We start from the raw sequence: 25,028 nt of genomic DNA on the forward strand, positions 1-25,028 counted from the left end.
CTTCATGCAAAGATTCTGTGTCAAGGTGTATATGTAGGTAATAAAATTGGTGCATGCAATGTCCAGTTTGAATCTATAATAATCTGGATTATTTAAATGATTGATTCGTTGTTGAGAAATCAAATAAAAAATCTTAAGGGCCAAATGGTTCGAAACAGATAAACAGGGACCCTATACAATGTATTCAGAAATATGTTTTGTCTAACTATCCTGTATCTCAATTTAATTTAGTCTGCAACCAGTCAGCTATGTTCCATAGATTGAAACAACCTGGACAAGATGTTGATTGTTAAAAAAAAATAGATTTTACTAATTAATCCCCATTTTGATCTGAATAAATTCATGCAACATTCTGTTTAAGATTATTTTCTACTGCCAACTTCAGACGACAAGAGTTATGGCCCTTAAATTACAACTTGCTCTGGACATAGTACTATCCTCAAAAATAAGAATGAACTCTGAATATCGTTATATCTCACAGAGTACTATCTACAATAAACACTGCTATGTCCCTTAGCAACTTACTCTTGTCACAGATATATGTCCCTGAACAACCTACATGTAACACAGTTATGTCCCTAAGGTTATAAATTACACTGAACACAGTTATGTCCTTTTGGTTATAAATTACACTGAACACAGCTATGTCCCTTAGGTTATAAATTACATTGAACACAGTTATGTCCCTTAGGTTATAAATTACACTGAACACAGTTATGTCCCTTAGGTTATAAATTACACTGAACACAGTTATGTCCCTTAGAATACAACATACTTTGGAAGGTTTCTGACTTATATTTGGATTAACAGAGACTATTTACAATGAACTCTTGACATTAGATAAAGATCTCCTCTGGACAGAGTAGAGTCCCCTTGGCAACGACCTACTTTATAATGGGTTATTTATGTGGGCTTATATTTCCTCAATTTAGACCCCAAATTATCAGAAAAATATAAACGGATAAAAAAAATTCTCGATCTAGACATGTGAAGGAACTAAACTACTTGTAACTGAACCGCAACCGGGTACTCGGTCACCCGTTCCAGCCCTAATCTTTACCTGACCTTTCCTCCACTCTAAGTCAACATCGGTCACCCGTTCCAGCCCTAATCTTTACCTGACTTTTCCTCCACTATAAGTCAACATCGGTCCCCGTTCCAGCCCTAATCTTTACCTGACCTTTCCTCCACTATAAGTCAACATCGGTGACCCGTTCCAGCCCTAATCTCTACCTGACCTTTCCTTCGCTATAAGTCAACATCGGTCACCCGTTCCAGCCCTAATCTTTACCCGACCTTTCCTCCACTATAAGTCAACATCGGTCACCCGTTCCAGCCCTAATCTTTACCTGACCTTTCCTTCGCTATAAGTCAACATCGGTCCCCGTTCCAGCCCTAATCTCTACCTGACCTTTCCTCCACTATAAGTCAACATCGGTCCCCGTTCCAGCCCTAATCTTTACCTGACCTTTCCTCCACTATAAATCAACATCGGTCACCCGTTCCAGCCCTAATCTCTACCTGACCTTTCCTCCACTATAAGTCAACATCGGTCCCCGGTCCAGCCCTAATCTTTACCTGACCTTTCCTTCGCTATAAGTCAACATCAGTCCCCGTTCCAGCCCTAATCTCTACCTGACCTTTCCTCCACTATAAGTCAACATCGGTGAGTTACCCGTTCCAGCCCTAATCTCTACCTGACCTTTCCTTCGCTATAAGTCAACATCGGTCACCCGTTCCAGCCCTATGCATTGTATGGCTCTCGGCTCATAAAGATTCTGAATCTGAATCGGATTCCAGATTTCACTTCCTTTCTCTCGCTGAACCAACACCAAGCCAACATGTACAGCTACCATTCTGAGCTCTCCTTCATATGACGGTATCTCCATGGATACATTGTATGAGCCTAACTACTTAAAAGCTGTGCAAGGGTACGTAGGTATCTGAGAGTGCAGGGTCAAAGTTAAGCAGGTGAAGTCCCTAATTTATAAGAGTCTTTAATTAAGCTTGCATTACTTAAACCAGTGAAAACTGCTATTATATATATATGACTATAAGGTTGATAATTATATAGAAATTTGCATTTTGCGTTATAAATATTTTGATTATCTATCCTAAAAGCTACAGGCTGGATATGCAAGGAGAAATTTGGATATAAGTGGAGACTAGTTTTATTGTGCTCATAGAAAATATGGTGTGTGTGTGTAAATACATGTACTTGGAGAAAAAACATTCAGATATGTATTTTAATCAGACTAAAATATTCTTGTTTTAGCATGAATAAAATTTTAAATAAGTATTATGTATAATTTATTTAGAAAATTAAAACAGTGATCATCTTTTAGTTTCCTTATGACAGTTGATGTCACTGAATCAGTTGTCTAATGCACTGCAATTGTTAAGTAATGGAGTGTAAAATGTCATTATATATATAGAAATTCTGCATGCCTTACAAGAAGGAACATCTAATAAAAAACTGAACTAAGAAAAATCTCTATAATGCAATACTGGGTTTTCAAGACAGGAGAGTAAAGGTCAAAATCAGCCAAAGGTCAAGGTCATGCCTGATGCCAACAGAGTAAGGAGCAGATGGTACCTGTGATGAGCAACCCCTCAGGTGTGAACTTTAAATCACCAAATATTTTCTGGATAGTAGTCTTCGCCTGGTCTACATTTGAACTTCCATGAACAGCGTTCTTTAGGATATCACCACCATACAAGGCTCGCAACCTGGGAATAAAAAAAAATCAGCCTTTTTATTCATTTTTATCTTTATCTTATAATAAATAAAGGCTAAAAAACTTTTTTTTTTCTTTTTTTTTTCTAAATATGAATCCAACTACAGCTGCATATTTATATGAAATAAATAAATAAAAAGCAATTACTTCACGGATAATAAAGAAAGTTGCGTTAGTTATAATTATTTTTATTAAAATATCTTCTTTGTAATACCATATCACTTGGACATTTTAATACGGTAATTTCCTTGTTTTGACACCTGAAATGGTCAGAAAAAACATGTTTTCTTTTTATGTCACGTTCTGGTTAATATCACATTTCATCTGACAAATCAAAAGTGATAATAAGCGAAATCTACCATATTGTAAAAAGTTAAGAGCAGAATACAAAAGCCAAACAGAGAAGGAATCTGTATTAAAATATTGAATATTTCCATCAAAAATGATCCATCAAGATATATATGCTACTTTTTATTGCAGAGTTAGTTCCTGAAAGGCGCAACAAAACATACAGAAATGAAAAGATAAAAGGTTGATACATACAGAAAAATATCTCAATAAGCTGCTTGTTACTTTGAATTTCATCAGGTAATTTTGCACTACCTGATGTCATACTAACGAATCATTCAATTTAATTTTCATGGAGGAAATTAAAACTGTTTGGCAAAATCTAACAATTTCTAAAAAGTACTTAAAATGACCCCTATTTGACAAAATAATCATGTAAAGTGCTGTAGTTTAACTCATTCACCCCTGAAGACACATTTGAACTCTTCCTATTCAAAGGCTGGAATAGTGTATTATGAAATTTCAGGGGTGAATGAGTTAAGCTGTTCTACACCAAAAATTAATTGTATATGAGCATAAAGCAATATTCTTGGAATTGTGTAGGTTTCAAAAGTGAAAATTGGAAGATATTGCTTTAACCTTTTCACCCCTATGTAACTTTAGTAGACTCTACCATGCATTGATCTGGATGAGTCCATTATGGTCTACAGTGGTGAAAGGGTTAAGCAGAACTTATCACTGAACAGAAATATGGCCTTCTGTTTTATAAGTTATAGAAGTTTGTGGCATTACTTACGAGTCTGGGGATTCTTCCTTAGCCTTCTCTGGATCAGTTGGACCAATCAGTGATCTCCATCCGTCTACGGCATCCTCTCTCGAAAGCACCATGAACATTGTAGGACCACTAAATGGAACAAAAATGAAGTTAGTCACAGAAGTCTTTTTTATGAATTGTTGACTATATTAGTGGAGGGATGGGGAAGATCTTAACGACACAATGGCTACGGCTTCAGTTAAGACTTAATACTTGTGATGTGTCTTGAAGAACACCTGGAACTTATGTACAACAAACAGGTTGAAAATGACAACTGGGTACAAATGACAACATTGAACAGATGACAACAACGTACAAATGACAACACTGTATGCTAATTACAACCAAGACAGGTTACAAATCACAAACAATGACAACATTGTACGCTAAATGACAACGGCCAAATGACAACCAAAGCAGGTTATGAATGACCACATGGTACAAATGACAACAAAGATAAGTGAAAACTCAGTACAATTGATAGCAAAGTACACTAACAACAAAGTACACATGACAACCAAAATGGGTTACAAGGGACAACTGGAACAGGACACAAATGACAACAGGAAGAGGGCCTTTCAATTACACTTTGCTACCCTACACATATATAGAGGTACAAAATATTTCCGTAAGATCACATTCCGGATAAGTGTTCTACTTTTTCTGCATACTTAATCTAGCTAAAGAATGCAACTTAAGAATACATAGCTTGAATTCAAACTAATATGTCAACATTCTTCATTTAATGAGGTATCTATCCTATAAGGTAGCAGTGTACAGTAGCGTATGGTGGCCATGGATGATATTTTTGTACAATGAGTAACCCCTGTAATATTACATGTATCAAAATTTAAAAACAAAATCAGCAGTAAAATTGGCATATACATGATGAAGTGGACTATGTAGGCTTCACATTTGAAAAAAAAAATCCAAATGGGTTTTAGATTACATTTTTGGCCATTTAAAAATCTGCGTCTACACAACAAAAGCTAGCTTTTCATATTGTCTATTTCTGTACTCGGCACATATGTGTAGATATTGTGAAAAATCCAGTTGAACGACCTATGCTAAAATGTGAGAATTTCTGTTACCGAGTAGGTGATATTCAATTTCAGACAGGTTTTAAGAAAAAAAATACTACTTGTGTGTGTCCAAATTTTGGGTTAAAAATCATGTTTTTTTGCATTTTTTTATGTGGTAACCATGGTTTTCACAAGTCCCAAATCTGAGGAAATCACTTTTTGAAAAAAAATCATTCTTCAAAAAAACCTGTATTTCATAAATATATATATATATATGTAGGTGTGTTGTGCAGGATGAATCCGCTATCCATGTTTATCCGAGACATGTCCTTTATTATTAGGATCAAGCCGTTTCTACTGTACTCTGCTACCTAAGATGTCTTTGATATTAACATTTCGATTGTCAAAAGCTGTCGTGGATGGATAGTGATCGGGATAACTGACCTTGACATGTGTTCCACAAGGTCATTGTAATAATCTTTGTCTTTGTGGTCGGAGTAGAACTCTTCAGCTATTTCCCTAGATAACGTCGTCTCTTTTCTGGCAGCAATCTTGAATCCGGCGTCGTGAACTTTTTCAATAATTTCATCTGACAATACAATAAATATATATTGTGATGAGACACAATTGACTTTATTGCTGTTGTTTAAACAGACAAATTAGAACAAATGATATTTCAATGAACTTTTTTCAATGAAAATTCAGTGAAACAGATCCACGAATTAGGCCAAACAAAATATGTGTGTTTCTGGTAACATGCCGGCAGGTCAGTAGGCAAATAATTTAATTTTGATATAAATGTTTATTTCCATGGATCAATGTTATACTTCATATCAAATTTTGCAATGGATTAACACACATTACAATGGCTATTAATTAGTCAAGAATAGGTGTCAGACTACCAGAACAGGAAGAGAGTACATTTTAATGAGTGACTGTGAACTTTGCCTGGCTAATAAATTAATCTTAGATACAAGAAGGTGATAAAATTCCTAGGGTTGGCAGGAAAATCTAAGGTAGGTTGGGATACCTGAAACATGGATACTGGTATTTATTTTTTGGATTATGATGTTCAATAAGGTTTTCAAAAATTGATAATCTTGGAAAACACCTTATCAATGCCTTTATCTTCATCCAACATTAAAATAATTCTAACACAAACGAAAGCATTGGGAAATCATCTTCAATGCAAGTATCTGCAATACAGAGCTATCAGTAGGTTTGCAACAGAAAGAAAAAAACCAAAATTGGCTCTTAACTCATTCATCCCTGAAGACACATTTAAACTCTTCCAATGCAAAGGTTGGAATAGTTCATTATGAAATTTCGGGGGGGAATGAGTTAACTTGAATCTGACATCAAATCTGAACTGAAGTTATTAATAGAACATTTATCAATTGAAGATTAAACTATTTCTGATTTATCCATTATACCAGGTAACTTGACAAGTGAAATCCAATGTGACAAGGAAACAAAATGAAAACCAACTATATGTGTGTCCATTAACCCTTTCACCCCTGTAGACCATAATGGACTTTACCAGATCAATGCATAGTGGAGTCTACTTAAGTTACATAGGGATGAAAGGGTTAAAGGGTATATCTTACCCTTTGTTCCTAAAGCATCTGGTTTGATAACGGCGATCGTTTGTTGTACTGGGAAGAAAAAGTCTAGTTCTTTTTGTGCTGCAGCTTCTGAATCTGATCCATGGAACTGGTTGATTGCCACATCTTCTAATGCAAATTTGGCTCTTAAACTGTAAAACAATGAAAATAGGTCATTCAAGTCACATGCCATACAAACAAGTAATGGAAGTTTGTTCAACTTTTACAAAAGTCGCACAATTGATCATGTAGAAAGTAAAAACTAGCATAGAAAGTGCGAAAGCAGATGAATACAAGAAAATAATTCTTTGAACAATTACTGGACAATCAGTGGAATTTTGGGTAAGCTTATGTAAAGACCGGAGAAGTTTAGACACGAAAAATCATTTCCACATTTATAAAGACTGGTATATCATTGGAATGTTGGGTAAGCTTAAATAAAGGCTACAGCAGATTTGACAAGTAAAATAATCATTCAAACAACAATTGCTTAATCAGGAATGTCCTGCCAGGACATGTTATTCTATCTCTTACTCTCAAAACTTTCGACAGAAAAATGCAGTCAAGGCCTGCATCTAGAAATAAATGAATGCCACCTGTGACAATGAGTTATGCCCCCTGTTATAATGAGCTATGTCCCCTGTTATAATGAGTTATGTCCCCTGTTATAATGAGTTATGTCCCCTGTTATAATGAGCCATGTCCCCTGTTATAATGAGTTATGTCCCCTGTTATAATGAGTTATGTCCCCTGTTATAATGAGCCATGTCCCCTGTTATAATGAGTTATGTCCCCTGTTATAATGAGTTATGTCCCCTGTTATAATGAGCCATGTTCCCTGTTATAATGAGTTATGTCCCCTGTTATAATGAGTTATGTCCCCTGTTATAATGAGCCATGTTCCCTGTTATAATGAGTTATGTCCCCTGCTATAATGAGTTATGTCCCCTGTTATAATGAGCTATGTCCCCTGTTATAATGAGTCATGCTCCGTGTTACAGGGAATTTTGTCCACCATTTCTTCGGGTTTTTACCACAGTAACAGTGAGTTGTGTCCCCTTACCTATCTGGTGACTCTTCCTTGGCTTTGTCTAGCTCCTTGGGACCTAACATACTCCTCCAGCCCTCTACTGCATCTTCTCTTGCCAGGCCAAGTGCCATTAGGGGACCACTGAAACATAACAAAGGCAACATTTAAATATTTGAACAATATGTAGACAGATTTTTATTTACTAAAAAAGCTACCTTGTATAACTGCTTGACTTATAAAACTGCAGTATTATTCTTTCAGGGTAACTCAGGAGGCACGGTAATCTAGTGGTAGGACGCCGGGCTTGTGACCGAAGGGTTGTGGGTTCGAGTCACAGCACGGCACAGTGTTGTATCTTTGAGCAAGATAATTTACCCCGCTTGTTCCAGTCTTAGCTCAAGCTGTAAATGAGTACATGGTTGGGCAGTGCTAGAATTGTTGAATGCTAGCTGTTAGCGCCTAAATGGCAGCTCCAGCTGTATGCTCCCCAGGAAGTTGAGAAAGGTATTGGCTGGTTGAAATTGCCCTATAACTACGGATAATAATTTGTGAACCGCTTTGAGATCAATTACGAACCAGGTTGTGATAAAGCGTGACTACCGTGCCTCCTAATCCCTTGAATATCGATGATGATATAAAATAAGTTACACTGACCTTGACATTCGCGTTGTGAGTTCGTTAAAGTATTCCTGGCCCTCGTGCTCCCGATAGAAGTCCTCAGCCATTTCCTTTGTCAGCGACATTTCCTTCTGTAAAGCGACCTTGAACCCAGCCTCATTGATCATCTGCATCACCTCATCTGTAAGACAGAAATATAGGTCAGGTCAAGGTCAAGGTCAGTGTTCACTAAGGTAACAAAACATTGCATGGTTAAGGTCACAGAAGTTCAAGGAGACGAATTGATATAAGTACTTATGTACTTGTTTTCGAATCCTCTTTGTTGATTTTTGAATTATTTTGTCACTGCCATATATTGAATACAATAAGGTCACAGAAACTAGGTTGGGGTCTGGGTGACACAAATAGACCTGAATAATTTGGATGCACCTTGCTGATGAAAGTCTTACAGTGTCAGTGTTCGGACTATGGAGAAACTTTGAAATACAAATGGAAATTAGATGTCGAAGAAAAGTGTACTCAGTAAAACAACTTACAATGGAACAAACGCTTGACTCGGACATAAACAACATATCTGAGATTTATCTAAACTTGTAAGGACACAAAGTTTGAATGTATTTGTCTTATCTCCGCAGACTGCAGTACTTAGGGTATGGCCTCAGCAGACTAAAATACGTCCGACTCAATTTTAGCCATAACAATTTCGTAGTTGGAATGTATACACCTTTTTTTCTCATCTAACTATAACACTGAGGACAGGGACTCAGCCTATTTCAATGAACTAAAGTACAGTTAACTTAATCTTAGCCGTTAATTTTACATAGTTTGAAATGCATTCTCTTTCTTATCACAGCACACTGTGTAATTATACTTATAACTCTGAGATGTCAACTTTTGCAGTTTTATCGTATACATATAGGATCTTACATGAGTTTTCATTTCATATGATATTTATGAAGCAAGTCTAAGAATTTTTCAATATAGCAAGCCTCTGGTGAGCTAAAATGAAAAACTTGTGACGAGTTTCATAAATTTCATGTGAAATGAAAACGAGTGTAAGATCCTTTTTATCACATAATCAAGATTTAAGGCATTAATCGTGTAAAACGACAACTTTCATTCCACCTCGAAATGTAAAAAGCTGCCATTTTGACTCCAGTGCATAAAAGCCTGTGACGTCATGTACTTGTCCTAGGCGTGACATCACAATTGACACAATTGAAACTTTCAACCAATCACAGGGCTGGTAGGTCATATAACATGGGTTAATACGCAAAACAATATGACACGGGTATATTCACTGGATAACATAGTACGTACATTATGTGATGAAACTTTTTCTCAACCGACTTAAATAATGATGTCACAGTCTGAGGTGTTACCTTTGTGTAGTTTGAAGGCGTCCGGCCTGATAAGGGCCAAAGTTCTCTGTAGTTTGGGTTTTCCTTCTGATGCAGGTATGGCAAAGTCTGGGAAGAAGAAGGCAAGTTCCCTGCAGGAAGAAAAATAACATCATTTTACAACATCCATCATGTTTTTTGGACACATTTCACAGATATTCGTTTATTTTCAAAATAATTGTTTTTGTAAATCACTAAACATATTACTTCATAGTGGGAAAAGATGTGAGCAGAACACATTTTAAATTAGATCTGAGATTGCTGTAGACGGTGTATTGCCTAATTATCATACCTGAGTAACTAGGTACCGTGCCACCTATTCAACAAACAATCTGTTTACATACTTGTCAACATTTTGAAATGTTAATGGGGAGAATACATGTACTCAGAATTAAAAACGTCAATAAAATGTGTGTATATATATATATCCCATAGGGAAAAAAAATCACCTTTCAACGGCATATTTTGAGCTGTGTTTTTTTCAGATGAAATCAGCAGATCTTAGAAAATAGGAATAGTTTAGCAAATTCACTGGTTGAAAATGCTCAATTTTAGGGTCCAAAATTGGGAGTCTCCCTCCAAAATAGGAAGAGTTGGCATGTATGTATTTAGATGTTTAGACTCTACGACATTAAATGAAACCTTTCCTTTGTTTCTGGCAATAGTTTTATCAGTGCACACGACAGGGAAGACTGTCTTGGACCCTAACACATTCTCTCTTCATCAGGAACATGTTCTTTTTATACAGACATTTGTGGAGCGAGTGATAAATGTTTTACCTCATAGCCTGGTCATCTGAGCTACTTCCGTGAAGGGCATTCATAAATGTCTTTTCACCGTGTTTTGCTCTCAAGCTGTGAAATTAAGAAATAGAATTGATAAATATCTTTTTTACTTTCCAATCTGATCAATTGACGTAATTTCATTTTTGCAGAGTCATGATAAGTATAGATCGCAATTTTGACATTTTTCTCTTTAACCTCTATTATTATATTTGAGCGTTCTTTTCAATAATCTTAACAAATCTGATTGTTATAAACTACTGTCATGGCAACTTCACCTTTCTGGTTGTTTTTCCTTCGCGTCCTCCACTGACGTAGGTCCGATTAAATCCCTAAATTCATTAATGATGTTTTCGCCCGTTCGTCCCTTTGTGAGTACCAATATGTGAGACGGGCCGCTTGTCATGAATGTGATTAGATCGTTGAAGAAATCCTAGAAAGGGAGGTAGGAAGTGTTCTTAATAAGGTATGAGTATGTATGAGTATCTAGTGTAACAATAGCATGCAGCAGCAGCTAAATGCATGACCAGACCCAGTCCAGTTCAGCTACATTCCTCCCTCCTTTTTCGAAGCCTTGCCCCCGAAGACAACATTATTTAAAACCCAGGTTCGGGTATCACCTCGTCTGATTGAAGCATTCAACTAGTACTTGAAACAAGGTTTCGTCACAGGCACCAAATGTAACAGGAGCAGAAAAATGCACGGCCATACCGGGGGTTCGAACCCGGGACTCTCTGAACTCTAGACGGATGCTCTACCAATTGAGCTACCAGGTTGTCTACGATCGACACAATACAGTTCAACTACACTAGTATAAAAATATGTTCATTGACAAATTAAATTTTTAAAATTGTGATAGTCTATCCTGTGAATGTAATATATCATATTAGAATTGAGGGCAACACAAGTATGAACTTAACAATACATGTAATTTCACAAAATAGTTATGCAATTAAATTTTGTTTTAGTTTGTAGTTCTTAAAAGTTTTATTACTCCCAAGTAAGAAATGACAGCCAATCAGAAATATGGGTAAATTATCTCATTTAAAAAAAAAAAAAAATTCACTGAATGAGACACTACACATGACAGGCCACAATGACATTGTGATATATGTATATGCTTACTTCGTCCTGGAGATGGGTGTAGATGTTCTTTGCTTCGTCCTCAGTCATCAACCGTTCTTCCTGTTTCAGAATCTCGATGCCATGGGCCTTGATCTTTGGACACAAAATGGAACGATAAAACGTAGCTGATATTCCGTAACTACAGGTACAACTAAACAAGCCTTGATTTATGGATTATCAAAATATCAGCAGATAACTTTCAAGAAAATTTTCCAAAACGATAAATTCAGATAAAAAAATTATTTAACCCTTTCACCCCTATGTAACTTTAGTAGACCCTGCCATGCATTGATATGGATGAGTCCATTATGGTCTACAGTGGTGAAAGGGTTAAAACAAAGACATTCTATTGAAAACAATTATTTAAGTGACAAAGTTACTCAACACAACATTCCGCCAAACTGATGTCCCCAAAAATAGTAGAGGCTGCAGTAATTATCCATTATATGTTTAAGACATGTTAAAAAAATCATTTTTACTATATGTAATATGTGTAACACAACCCGTTGACATCACTTAACTCATTCACCCCTGAAGTTTCATAATGAACTATTTCAACCTTTGAATTGGAAGAGTTCAAATGTGTCTTCAGGGGTGAATGAGTAAAGGAACAATGAGATGATATCATGAAAACAAACATGGTATGTTCATTGCTCTTTCTGGTCAAATTATTGATGTGTCTATTTACATGATCATCGCGTACGTGACACATGTGATAAGAAAATCTGAAATGAATTCCTATTTCATGAACTGTATAGATGAAATTCATTGAACAATGAAGAAAATACTTTTTTTGACAAAGAGAGACAGCGACAAGCAAGGCCATACTTACGTCCTCAATAATCTCATCCACTTTGCCAGCCTTCACAGCGTCTGGTTTGATGACGGCCACTGTGACCTCCTTCTTTGATTCTATAAAGGAGAAAGGTCAAAGGTCAAGGTCAAAATAAAAACACAGTTTTGCAGCAGAATTGTTTTTCCATCGGGGTTCAAGCAAATGATAAAAAGTTCTGGACATATTTTTGCTAAACGACGAAGTCATTCATATTTACCCGTGCTTTAAAACATGGCAGCATAATATTCGAAAATCGAATAAGACAATTTTGGTAATTCTTACATATCAGGCATGTGAATCTATGATGCATGAACCTACACGCAAGCTGTTATAACTAATAACTGAACACTAATGTTTAAAACTATACTTGTTCATGTCAGCATTTCATCTCTTGTAGAATCAACAGGACATAAATCAAATCCAAAATACAAGGTCAACTTTTTTTGAAAATGAAATGACAAATTTCATAATGAACTATGTAAACAGTTGAATTCATAAAATGACAGTGATATGCCATACAAACTTTACATAATCTAGCAAAGTGGGATGCAAAATTTCAGGGTAATTATCAACTGTAAAGACATGACTGTAAACATAGGAGGCATGCATGTGTTTGAAGTCGGAGATTAAAGATGTCAGCAGTGCAGACAGTATCTTCAAAATCCAAAGAATTCTGCTCTCGATACCTTTATCTTCTCTACATCCTTGGATTATGATGTGACAAAATTTTTGATCATGGTTATGCTATTTGATTGGTAATTTGAGTGTAAAAAACTGACCAATCGCTAGCTTTATACCAGTTCTTCGAAGATTTCAGAAGATCTACACCTGGCACAAAAAAAATGGGCTTGAGCACAGAATCTGGGTTTGAGGCATCTTCGCTAGCCAAGTGTTTGCTTTGTATAGACTCACTTACCCTAGGGTAAGTGGAGTGTATACGAAGCGAACACTTGGCTAGCGAAGATGGGTTTGAGGATGAAAACGATTTCATGAATATGGGCCCTGAACTTCAAAGCCGATCAATTTTTACTGCCTGTTGCTGTGATATTTCTTTCATCTTGTTCAAAGACATCAGACTAGTGAACTTGTATTACCTGTAACGTCACGCGTACAAAGGCGCAAATATTTGTCATAACATATTCCTGTGTCCAGAGAAGATATGTCTGTCGAGAGCGATACCTTTGGATTTTGAGGAGGTGCAGAATAAAGATTGTATGTATGCTGCAGCTTGTGGCCAACTATATACATGTATACAACTAAAACTGTGCATAACAAATTTTAGAAAATCCATTTGAAAATTTCTGTGGCAAACAACAAGAACCAATTGGCACTCCTGAAAACGTTTCTCCCGAGCTAATGTCTCAATCATGCCCATTTTAATTTGAGAAATGAAGAATACAAATGTTTTAATACAATTTTTCTAATACTGAAAACATGTTCTAGGACTTGTAATATGTGACTTGGACAAATGATACAATATACATTCATGGAGTAGATTTTGATGTCGAGTACACTTTATTTCATCAACAAGGAAACTGACAACTTCAGAGATTGCTAATATTTATAGAAATCATTATAACAGGGAATCTACATTATATTCTAAATATCATTTTTTATCATTATTATTATTGTAAATAATGAACTTTATGGAACATCCTATTTAGAATTACTTTCCAAAAAAATCTGTTAAGTGTTAGGTTATTGTATTTTTTTTTTTTTTTAATGATGTTATGTAGTCATTGATAAAAACTAATGTTAAATAATGTTGTCGATAAACATTGATGTTATGTACAGTCATTGATAAACATTAATGTTACATACTGTGGTCGATAAACATTGATGTTATGTAGTCATTGATAAACGCTGAAGTTACATAATGTGGTCGATAAACATCGATGTTATGTACAGTCATTGATAAACACTAAAGTTACATACTGTTGTCGATAAACATTGATGTTATGTACAGTCATTGATAAGCACTAAAGTTACATACTGTTGTCGATAAACATTGATGTTATGTAGTCATTGATAAACACTAAAATTACATAATGTGGTCGATAAACATCGATGTTATGTACAGTCATTGATAAACACTAATGTTACATACTGTGGTCGATAAACATTGATGTTATGTAGTCATTGATAAACACTAATGTTACATACTGTTGTCAATAAACATCGATGTTATGTAAAGTCATTGATAAATACTTATGTCACATACTGTTGTCGATGAATATCGATGTTATGTAGTCATTGATAAATACTAATGTTACATACTGTTGTCGATAAATATCGATGTTATGTAGTCATTGATAAATTTATACTAATGTTACCTACTGTTGTCGATAAACATCGATGTTATGTACAGTCATTGATAAATACTAATGTTACATACTGTTGTCGATAAACATTGATGTTATGTACAGTCATTGATAAACACTAAAATTACATACTGTTGTCGATAAACATCGATGTTATGTACATTAGTTGATAAATACTAATGTTACATACTGTGGTCGATAAACATCGATGTTATGTACAGTTTTTGACATTAACGTTATATATTGTGTATGATTAACTAGGACGACAATGACAAACATGCACTTAACTTTAACTCAAGATTCTTCCACCATATAAATTCACATGCTAATTATTTAATCTGAAGATCAATTAACAAATTTATTCAAATCAAATCAAAAATGTAAAATGCAACAAACAAGTCAACACAAATAAATAAACATGTACACATTAAAGCGTATCCATAAAATAATTGTTTGTGTCATTCAAAGCAGTTATGAAGCTACGATTTCTGACTATATGAGGATTGACTACCAAGGGTAAGATATGAGAGACGGAAGTCAGTGTGTTATTGTTGACATTCAGGATGCAGGTATATATATATAGTTGACACCATCGACACTCGAGAATTAGATCTATAATGTAGTACAGGTGTGCTAAGCAAACGGTAATGAAACCTTCTGCGCGGTCATTTTCATCCCCAAAATTGACGAGTTCACCCTTAAATCTCATTTGCTTTCCGCCTGAAATAAATAGTGCAAAAGTTGGAAAATTACAAAGAATTGAAACTGTTAGAATACAGGTCAAGGTCAGAGTTAAAGGTCAAGTTTCTGAGTATTGACAGATATTTGATGAAGGTTAAAGGTCAAGTTTCTGAGTATTGACAGATATTTGATGAAGGTTAAAGGTCAACTTATTGAGCAGACCGAGTAGAAAGCTCAGGTTACAAGTATGTTAATGAGAATAGACAGACTTAAGAAGGTCAAAGGTCAACCGAAGTAATCAATTACATGTACAAAGAGTTCACAAGGTCAAGGTTAAAGGTTAATTTCTTGAGTATGAAAAATTAGGTTCCAAATTATACAAAATGCTTTCTGCAAATCTTGTATCGGCCAATAATTAATGAAATGCAAAATCCTGCTAATTTTAAGATAAGAATTTTTTAAAGCAACTACATGTTAATATATCATTAATAAAAACATATTTTGTTAATAATTAAAGAAATTAAATGGTTAAAATTCCATATAAAATATCATTGAAGTTCAATACAATCTAGAGTCACCTTCAAGGTTATGAAAATGAAATTCTTTAAAACAACTGAAGATGATCCAGCATACAGTGCTCAAACTCATTACCACACTTGATTGTGAGTTTCCACATAAATAAATAGCATAAGAATTGAAAAATCAAGGTTTTTTTAATGATTTTTCAAATTTCCTTAAAAAAACACCTGGAATATATGATTAAAACCTGTGGTAGTTTTGAGCAACAAATGTTTTAAGAAATATCTTCAGTAACCAGGAAATGTCCACTTTTATACTCTCAGAGAAACACCATATCTGTAATAAGAATAATTCATTTGAATTTTTTTGCTGAGTTTTGAAAATTCCTTGGTGACATTGACAACTATTATAATACCTGGTAGTTGGAAAATTCTTTAAAATCTTGAGTTTGATTCTTTCCTTAATATCAGATCATCAAATGTAAATGGACCATTTGATAGAATCTTGTATCTTTGTATTTAACACACAACCCAATGACTTATAAATGTTTAAATGCTCATTGAATTCAGTTCAAAACTTTCCATTATGACAAAAGCTCCTTTACAAAACTCCAGGACAGATTAATATCACTGATTTAGATTTCAAAAACTGAACTTTTGATAAAAATCGCAATTAAACCTCAAACTTGTAATTTCAGACATGAGACTTTCGGTCTTTTTGTACATGTTGAAATGAAATAATATCAGAAATTAAATTTAATCAAAATTAATCACTTATGAATCTTCTGTCTTATAGATTAGGTGTATTGATCATCTCTCAACTTTAAATGGACATTTTCTGATAAAAAAAACAACAATTATGTAAATTATCACTCTTTAACTCATTTACCCCTGAAGACACATTTGGACTCTTCCAATTCCAAGGTTGGAATAGTTCATTATGATATTTCAGGGGTGAATGAGTTAAACATCATATCAAACTTTGAAAGAGCAACCATTTTTTCTCTGCAATGTTTAAAAACATGGCGAGCAAGCATGATGATGCCACAACGTTGGCCAACCGTGCTATATACTGAACACTACCTTTCTTACTGGCCGGCCGACCTAGACACACAATAAAACAGCTTCATAAGTCTATCAGGCAGGTACTATACAGAAATAACAGACTTTGTAGTCATTGATGAAAGAAAATATCTATACCAGATTTTACCGATAATAAACCCATGCTTGACAGCGTTTAATAAACACCCTGATCAGGGGGGGCTTCCAAATGCAATCTGGACGATTTTCGAAAAAAAAAAAAATCTTTTGAAGCAAAACTATCTATATAAATTACAGAAATTTTAGTAATTTATTTTAATTATGCATCACAAACCTTGAAATTAACAGTAGACCAAATATTTCCCAGAAGTTTTACCGGAAAATTTATTTAAGATTTTGATGGCATTCACATTTTTTTTGAATTTTTGAAAATAAAAAAAAAAGAAACATGCTGAATTGCAAATAATATGAGATTGCACAGTTTTATCAGTAAAATAAGGTGAGATATAGCAGCACTATCTAAATTGTATATATACAAGCTGCAAAGTGAATGGGAAGTGATTAGAAAGTGTTGATTGAAAATCGTAAGAAAAAATAGATAAAAAGTTGTATGATTAGATATGAAGATAAAAGATCATGTAAATAATTCTGAATTGTAATGAAAAACAGCATTAATCAAAAGATGAAATTTTAATAAAGGCAGATAAATTTTGATAAATTCTGTTTCATTTGAGAATGAACATTTTCAAATCTAACTCTCTCTAAAAAAATGTTTGAAGTAATAATTTGACAAACACTAAAACACATTTCTATGACAGTAAAATCCTGTAAAACAATTATATTATTTTATGCATATTCATGCAGTACAGGAAACTTTATAAATGTAAACCCATTCCTTTTTTTTCTTTCGAGAATCATTATTTAACTCATTCATCCCTGAAGACACATTTGAACTCTTCCAATTCAAAGGTTGGAATAGTTCATCATGAAATTTTAGGGATGAGAATGAGTTAACAACTACTTATAATGTCCAACCCCTAATCTTACTGTTTCCTTTTTTTTTTTTTGAGGAGAAGGGGAAGGAAAGTTTAGAACAAATATAGCAACTGTAAACACTTTCAAAATTAAATGATACTCTTGGAAGAACAGATAAAAACCCAATTTAAATTACAAAAAAATATTTTGAAAACTGGTCCAGTAATTTTACGTTTTGAAAGCACAAGTTTTAACCCTTTCACCACTGTAGAGCAGAATGGACTCACCCAGATAAATGTATGGTAGAGTCTACTTAAGTTACCTAGGGGTGAAAGGGTTAAAGTAAATATCACCATATATAATTCACTGCTGATTAATGAATTTGAATAACTCGGTACATATGAAAAATACAAAGAAGTTTTTAACTCTGTACAAAGAAGTTTCCAGAATGTCTTTTTCTTATTTAACTCATAATTTGCAATGTTGTGATGGATCTCAGATTTTCTGCCATTTTTTATTTTTTTTGCATTAACATTCCAATAACTTAATTCATTTGTTTAACCCACTCAAACAAAATTGGAAACGATAACATTATGGGATGGACATTTCGACTAATTAGGCTGGAGTTTTACATCAAGACTAAATACAATACTATAGGTGCAAAAGATGGATTTATTATATAATACCTTCACTGTACTAACAAACACACAACGGCAAGGGGCTGGGGACACTGGGGTAGGGATAATGGGGTTTGGGTACGGAGGTGGGGGTATCGAGGGGGAGAATTTTGAATTATTTGATAAGGATAAGAAGATATGGGGTGGGGGTAAAAGTATCGCCGATACTCCAGGTGTTACGCTCACTTTTGCTCTATCCACCCCTGGAATATGTCATAGCAAATTTGAAGGGACATGGTTAGCTATTTGATTGGTCTCAGGTAAAAAAAAAAATGACCAATCGCTAGGAAGATTACAGAGGAGCTACACCCAACTTCATAGCCAGTCAGTTTTACCGTCGCGACCAACAGACTCTTTCGATGTACATCAAAGAATCAAACAAGTCGACTCGTCTAAACTACAAGGCGATGCACTGTCTACGCCTTCGATTTTGCCATAACATATTCCAGGGGTGTAGAGAGCGAAAAAGAGAGTGACCCTTGGAGTATCGCGGATGGGGTAAAAGAGGTGAAGAGTAGGTGCCAGGATCAAGGTATACAGGGTTATGATAAGGGGGTACAGGTCCGGGGGCTAGGGGTACAGTTACTGACCGTCCTCAGCTTCCTCCTCGTCCTCATCAGCATCATTGCTCATGTTATCCACCATAGAGATGTATGGATCCTTGATCTAACACAAAAACACAAAAGTTAGTCTTTATCTCTGATCAAGACATATATATATAGGATCTTAAATGAGTCATATGAGATTTTATGAAACAAGTCTTAGGAGTTTTTATCTTTGCGTGTCTTGGCGAGCAGAAATTAAAACTTCGAGACGAGTTCCATAAAAGCTCATATGAAATGAAAACAAATTTAAGATACTTTTTATCACATAACTCAGAAAACTAAACAGTTTGACAGGTTTTAAGGCCAAAATGTAGAGGGCTTAATCAATCGGAGACTGCCAGTTTGTTGCACCATTTACAATTTATGACGTCACGTCATTGTCCATATTATGACGTCACCATCAATTTCTGACTGGCACAGCCAATGAAAAACGCTCCAGCGTATATTACACTAGTGACATATGTAAAAATATTACACTGGCGAATTCACTGGATAACAGGCCGATTATGTGATAAAAGTGATTTCCAATATATCCACATAACAATGATACCCACACCCCGGAGGTCAAATAAAACTTGGTCTCGAAGGTGACCTTATTAAAAGTGAAATGTTGCCGAAAACAACCTATCTTTGAAATATTTCTATTAAATTTGTGAAATTTTAGTACAGATTAGATCTGTGTCCTTCGCTATCTTACCTCTTTCCTTTCTGCTGCTCCGTCAATCACCCTGTGTTCCTGCTGTAACTGTTCTGTGACCGTTCTCATTACCATGGGAGAGTTAGCTCCCCTGATTACCGCAACTAACATTCCGCCCTGTTGGTATAAATATATAAGGCTGTCATAATTTTGAGAAAATTCATGTTGTGATAATTTTTTCTCTCTCTCATGCAACTGAGTTATAGCCTTTTCCCCAATTGTTAATTGATTACATAGAATTATAATATTTAATGCATTTACTTGCCAATGAAAAAATAACCACAAATTCTAAAAAATCTCCAAAAAGTCTCCAAAAACTATTTTAATTCAAAAGTGTTCATTACAAGAATTTAAAAATCAGCACAGGCAATTTAATTTTAGATATATATTTTATTTGATATTTTGACAACAGTCCATGGTGTAACTCATAGATTAATTATCATTAAAAACATTTACCAGAATTCCATTTTAAACCTTACCGCATAGAAAAGGAAACATGGCTGGCAGTGTCCCCTGTACTTCTCCAGAGCGTCGATCGTGTCAGCTTTGGCCTAATTTACAGGGATAGATACTGGATAATTATTTGAGCTCTACTTTCTGCTTATATCAAACAGTTTTTCATCTCATTAAATTTAACATACAATTTTTACTTTTCTAGGCACAGTCTTTAATGTGCAAATATTCATCTTACAATTGAAAAGTAGATGTCAGTACATATTGATCTTGATATACATGTATCTTATCTCTTAATTTTGATTCAGGATTTCCTTTTCTAATGTTTGTATAGACATTCATACTTTTTTGACAAATTGAACAAATTCATTTAAACATTTTCTTCTTTTTCAACGATGATGTTGATTCATAGTTTCGTTATTCTGTTGAAATATTTATTTAATCATTTTAAAAAATGTGGCTGCAAAGGAAATAATTACAAAATGCATTAAAAAAAACCCAGCAAAAACCACACACATGCAGAAAAACACACATGCAGGAAAACACACATGCACATGCTGAAATAGAAATTTTATAAAACTGCAATATCTTTATTTATATTTTTTGTCCTCTTCATTTATCATTAAATAATCTGTTTGAAAACCAGATATTTGATCAATGCTTATCATTTAAGATCATTTTTTTTCTTTTCAATGAAACAAAATTATGATGTTCACTTTGATATACATCACCTCAGTTTTTGTAGTAAATATACAGTGTCCATATACAACGAAATTCTTTGTGAGATTTTTTTTTAAAATTTCCTTGATCCTATAAATTCCTGGACAAGTTCCTCATGTTGTTAACAGAATCATCTTATGTCCATCATGATAGAAAACAAGAGGCCCAGGGGCCTTAATAGCTCACCTGGTATTTTAATTTAAAACCTGCTGAGTACCATTCAGGTTTATCAAAGGAGTACAAGTAACAAAGTTGCATCTTCCATTTATAAATATTCAATTCCCTTTGCCCAAAGATTCTCTAAAACAAGTTTGGTTAGGTTAAAATCCCTTCAACGGTACAGAAGGAGAAGGATCTTTAATGTTTTCCTCTATTTCCCCTAATGGGCCCCACTAATCTGCCCCAAAGAAGGGGAATCCACACACCTCAGTTTAAACAAAATTGATTCTTTTCTCCCTAAGCATGCTTCAGACTGCATTTGGTTTAAATCCCTTCACTTGTATAGTAGGAGAAAAAAAATCCTCTATTTCCCCTATTGGGCCCCGCTCCTATGCCGCCAGAAGGCCCACACCCTCCGTTTATACAAACTTGAGTCTCCTTTGTCCAAAGATGCTCTAGGACAAATTTGGTCAAAATCCTTCAATTGGTTGAGGAGAAGATTTTTAAAGATTTACCTATTTTCCCCTATTTGGCCCCGTCCCTCTGCCCCCAGGGGGACCATACCCTCCGTTCATACAAAACTGAGAACCCTTTGGCCAATGATGCTCCAGACCAAATTTGGTCAAAATCCCTTCATCGGTACAAAAGGAGAAGGATATTTGATGTTTTCCTCTATTTCCCCTAATGGGCCCCACCCATCTGCCCTTAGAAGGAGGCCCACACACCTCAGTTTATACAAAATTGATTCTTTTGTCCCTAATCATGCTTCAGACTGCATTTGGTTAAAATCCCTTCACTTGTATAGCAGGAGAAAAAAAATCCTCTATTTCCCCTATTGGGCCCCGCCCCTCCGCCCCCAGAGGGGCCACACCCTCCGTTTATACAAACTTGAGTCTTCTTTGTCCAAAGATGCTCTAGGACAAATTTGGTCAAAATCCTTCAATTGGTTGAGAAGAAGAACATTTTTAAAGATTTACCTTTTTTCCCCTTATTTAGCCCCGCCCCTCTGCCCCGAGGGGGGGCTATACCGTCCGTTTATACAAAACTGAGAACCCTTTGGCCAATGATGCTCCTGACCAAGCTTCAGACTGCATTTGGTTTAAATCCCTTCACTTGTATAGTAGGAGAGAAAAAATCCTCTACTTCCCCTATTTGGCCCCGCCCCTCTGCCCCCAAAGAGGCCACACCCTCCGTTTATACAAACTTGAGTCTCCTTTGTCCAAAGATGCTCTAGGACAAATTTGGTCAAAATCCTTCTATTGGTTGAGAAGAAGAAGATTTTTAAAGATTTACCTATTTTCCCCCTATTTGGCCCCGCCCCTCTGCCCCCAGGGGGGTTATACCCTCCGTTTATACAAAACTGAGAACCCTTTGGCCAATGATGCTCCTGACCAAATTTGGTCAAAATCCTCTGAGCCATTCAGGACAAGTAGCATTTTAAAGGAAAAAGTTGCCGGACGCCGGACGCCGGACGCCGGATAACGGACGCTGCACCATGGGATAAGCTCACTTGGCCCTTCGGGCCAGGTGAGCTAAAAAGTCTGTAGATTTCCTGAGCATCAATAAGCATTTTCATAAAGAAGACAAGATATTTTAGAGTTGAATATAGTAAATAGTTTCAAAGATTCGCAAATGTTAAACAAGGAAAAGAATGACATTCAACGTGAGAGTGAAACAAGGAGATCTACTTGAAGTGCTACAATTAGACAAGATACAGTGGTCAACAAGAGAATAGTGATATTACAGTAGGTAACAGTGGTCAACTACGTCTGCTGGACAATAGTGATACTACAGTAGGTAACAGTGGTCAACTACGTTTACTGGACAATAGTGATACTACAGTAGATAACAGTGGTCAACTATGTTCACTGGACAATAGTGATACTACAGTAGGTAACAGTGGTCAACTATGTCTGCTGGACAATAGTGATATTACAGTAGGTAACAGTGGTCACCTACGTCTGCTGGACAATAGTGATATTACAGTAGGTAACAGTGGTCAACTACGTCTGCTGGACAATAGTGATATTACAGTCGGTAACAGTGGTCAACTACGTCTGCTGGACAATAGTGATATTACAGTAGGTAACAGTGGTCACCTACGTCTGCTGGACAATAGTGATATTACAGTCGGTAACAGTGGTCAACTACGTCTGCTGGACAATAGTGATATTACAGTAGGTAACAGTGGTCAACTATGTCTGCTGGACAATAGTGATATTACAGTAGGTAACAGTGGTCACCTACGTCTGCTGGACAATAGTGATATTACAGTCGGTAACAGTGGTCAACTACGTCTGCTGGACAATAGTTATATTACAGTAGGTAACAGTGGTCAACTACGGCTGCTGGACAATAGTGATACTACAGTAGGTAACAGTGGTCAACTACATCCACTGGACAATAGTTATACTACAGTAGGTAATATTGGTCAACTACATCTGCTGGACAATAGTGATACTTCAGTAGGTAACAGTGGTCAACAACGTCCACTGGACAATAGTGATACTACAGTAGGTAACAGTGGTCAACTACGTCCACTGGACAATAGTGATACTACAGTAGGTAATATTGGTCAACTGCATCTGCTGGACAATAGTGATACTTCAGTAGGTAACAGTGGTCAACTACGTCCACTGGACAATAGTGATACTCCAGTAGGTAACAGTGGTCAACTACGTTTACTGGACAATAGTGATGCTACAGTTGGTAACAGTGGTCAACTACGTCCACTGGTCAATAGTGATACTACAGTAGGTAACAGTGGTCAACTATGTCCACTAGACAATAGTTATACTACAGTAGGTAACAGTGGTCAACTACATCCACTGGACAATAGTGATACTACAGTAGGTAACATTGGTCAACTACATCTGCTGGACAATAGTGATACTACAGTAGATAACAGTGGTCAACTATGTTCACTGGACAATAGAGATACTACAGTAGGTAACAGTGGTCAACTATGTCCACTAGACAATAGTTATACTACAGTAGGTAACAGTGGTCAACTACATCCACTGGACAATAGTTATACTACAGTAGGTAATATTGGTCAACTACATCTGCTGGACAATAGTGATACTTCAGTAGGTAACAGTGGTCAACTACATCCACTGGACAATAGTGATACTACAGGAGGTAATATTGGTCAACTACATCTGCTGGACAATAGTGATACTTCAGTAGGTAACAGTGGTCAACAACGTCCACTGGACAATAGTGATACTACAGTAGGTAATATTGTCCAGTAAACGTAGTTGACCACTGTTATCTGCTGGACAATAGTGATACTACAGTAGATAACAGTGGTCAACTACGTTTACTGGACAATAGTGATACTACAGTTGGTAACAGTGGTCAACTACGTCCACTGGACAATAGTGATACTACAGTAGGTAACAGTGGTCAACTATGTTCACTGGACAATAGTGATACTACAGTAGGTAACATTGGTCAACTACATCTGCTGGACAATAGTGATACTACAGTAGGTAACAGTGGTCAAATACATCTACTGGACAATAGTGATACTACAGTAGGTAAAACTGGTCAACTTTGTCCACTGGACAATAGTGATACTTTAGTAGGTAACAGTGGTCAACAATAGTGATACTACAGTAGGTAACATTGGTCAACTACATCTGCTCAACTACGTTCACTGGACAATAGGTATACTGCAGTAGGTAACAGTGGTCAACTATGTTCACTGGACAATAGTGATAATACAGTAGGTAACAGCGGTCAACTATGTCCACTGGACAATACTGATACCACAGTAGGTAACAGCGGTCAACTATGTTCACTGGACAATAGTGATACTACAGTAGGTAACAGCGGTCAACTATGTCTACTGGACAATAGTGATACTTCAGTTAGGTAACAGTGGTCAACTATGTTCTCTGGACAATAGTGATGCTACAGT

General features: G+C 35.7%; 1 protein-coding gene across 16 annotated transcripts in view; it reads right to left on the reverse strand.

The window, feature by feature from the left end:
- The window catches only part of LOC110449371 (thioredoxin domain-containing protein 3 homolog), a 62,613-nt gene that overhangs the window by 24,868 nt on the left and 12,717 nt on the right, over nucleotides 1–25,028 (reverse strand). For 10 of the 16 annotated variants that reach the window (XM_021496215.1, XM_021496214.1, XM_021496213.1 and 7 more), the window contains 16 exons: nucleotides 20,251–20,322; nucleotides 19,772–19,888; nucleotides 19,060–19,135; nucleotides 16,860–16,880; nucleotides 15,232–15,297; nucleotides 12,254–12,333; nucleotides 11,422–11,514; nucleotides 10,575–10,729; nucleotides 10,294–10,368; nucleotides 9,497–9,606; nucleotides 8,151–8,295; nucleotides 7,530–7,637; nucleotides 6,470–6,618; nucleotides 5,307–5,451; nucleotides 3,823–3,930; nucleotides 2,597–2,730 (listed from right to left, as the gene is read on the reverse strand). In XM_021496215.1, the coding sequence (XP_021351890.1) occupies nucleotides 2,597–2,730; nucleotides 3,823–3,930; nucleotides 5,307–5,451; nucleotides 6,470–6,618; nucleotides 7,530–7,637; nucleotides 8,151–8,295; nucleotides 9,497–9,606; nucleotides 10,294–10,368; nucleotides 10,575–10,729; nucleotides 11,422–11,514; nucleotides 12,254–12,333; nucleotides 15,232–15,297; nucleotides 16,860–16,880; nucleotides 19,060–19,135; nucleotides 19,772–19,888; nucleotides 20,251–20,322 (1,654 nt within the window). The remainder of the gene's footprint in view (nucleotides 1–2,596; nucleotides 2,731–3,822; nucleotides 3,931–5,306; nucleotides 5,452–6,469; nucleotides 6,619–7,529; nucleotides 7,638–8,150; nucleotides 8,296–9,496; nucleotides 9,607–10,293; nucleotides 10,369–10,574; nucleotides 10,730–11,421; nucleotides 11,515–12,253; nucleotides 12,334–15,231; nucleotides 15,298–16,859; nucleotides 16,881–19,059; nucleotides 19,136–19,771; nucleotides 19,889–20,250; nucleotides 20,323–25,028) is intronic. The other 6 variants (XM_021496217.1, XM_021496216.1, XM_021496206.1 and 3 more) reach the window with 4 other exon arrangements.

The sequence above is a fragment of the Mizuhopecten yessoensis genome, unplaced genomic scaffold, assembly GCF_002113885.1.
Source record: "Mizuhopecten yessoensis strain PY_sf001 unplaced genomic scaffold, ASM211388v2 scaffold4599, whole genome shotgun sequence".
NCBI classification, from domain to species: domain Eukaryota; kingdom Metazoa; phylum Mollusca; class Bivalvia; order Pectinida; family Pectinidae; genus Mizuhopecten; species Mizuhopecten yessoensis.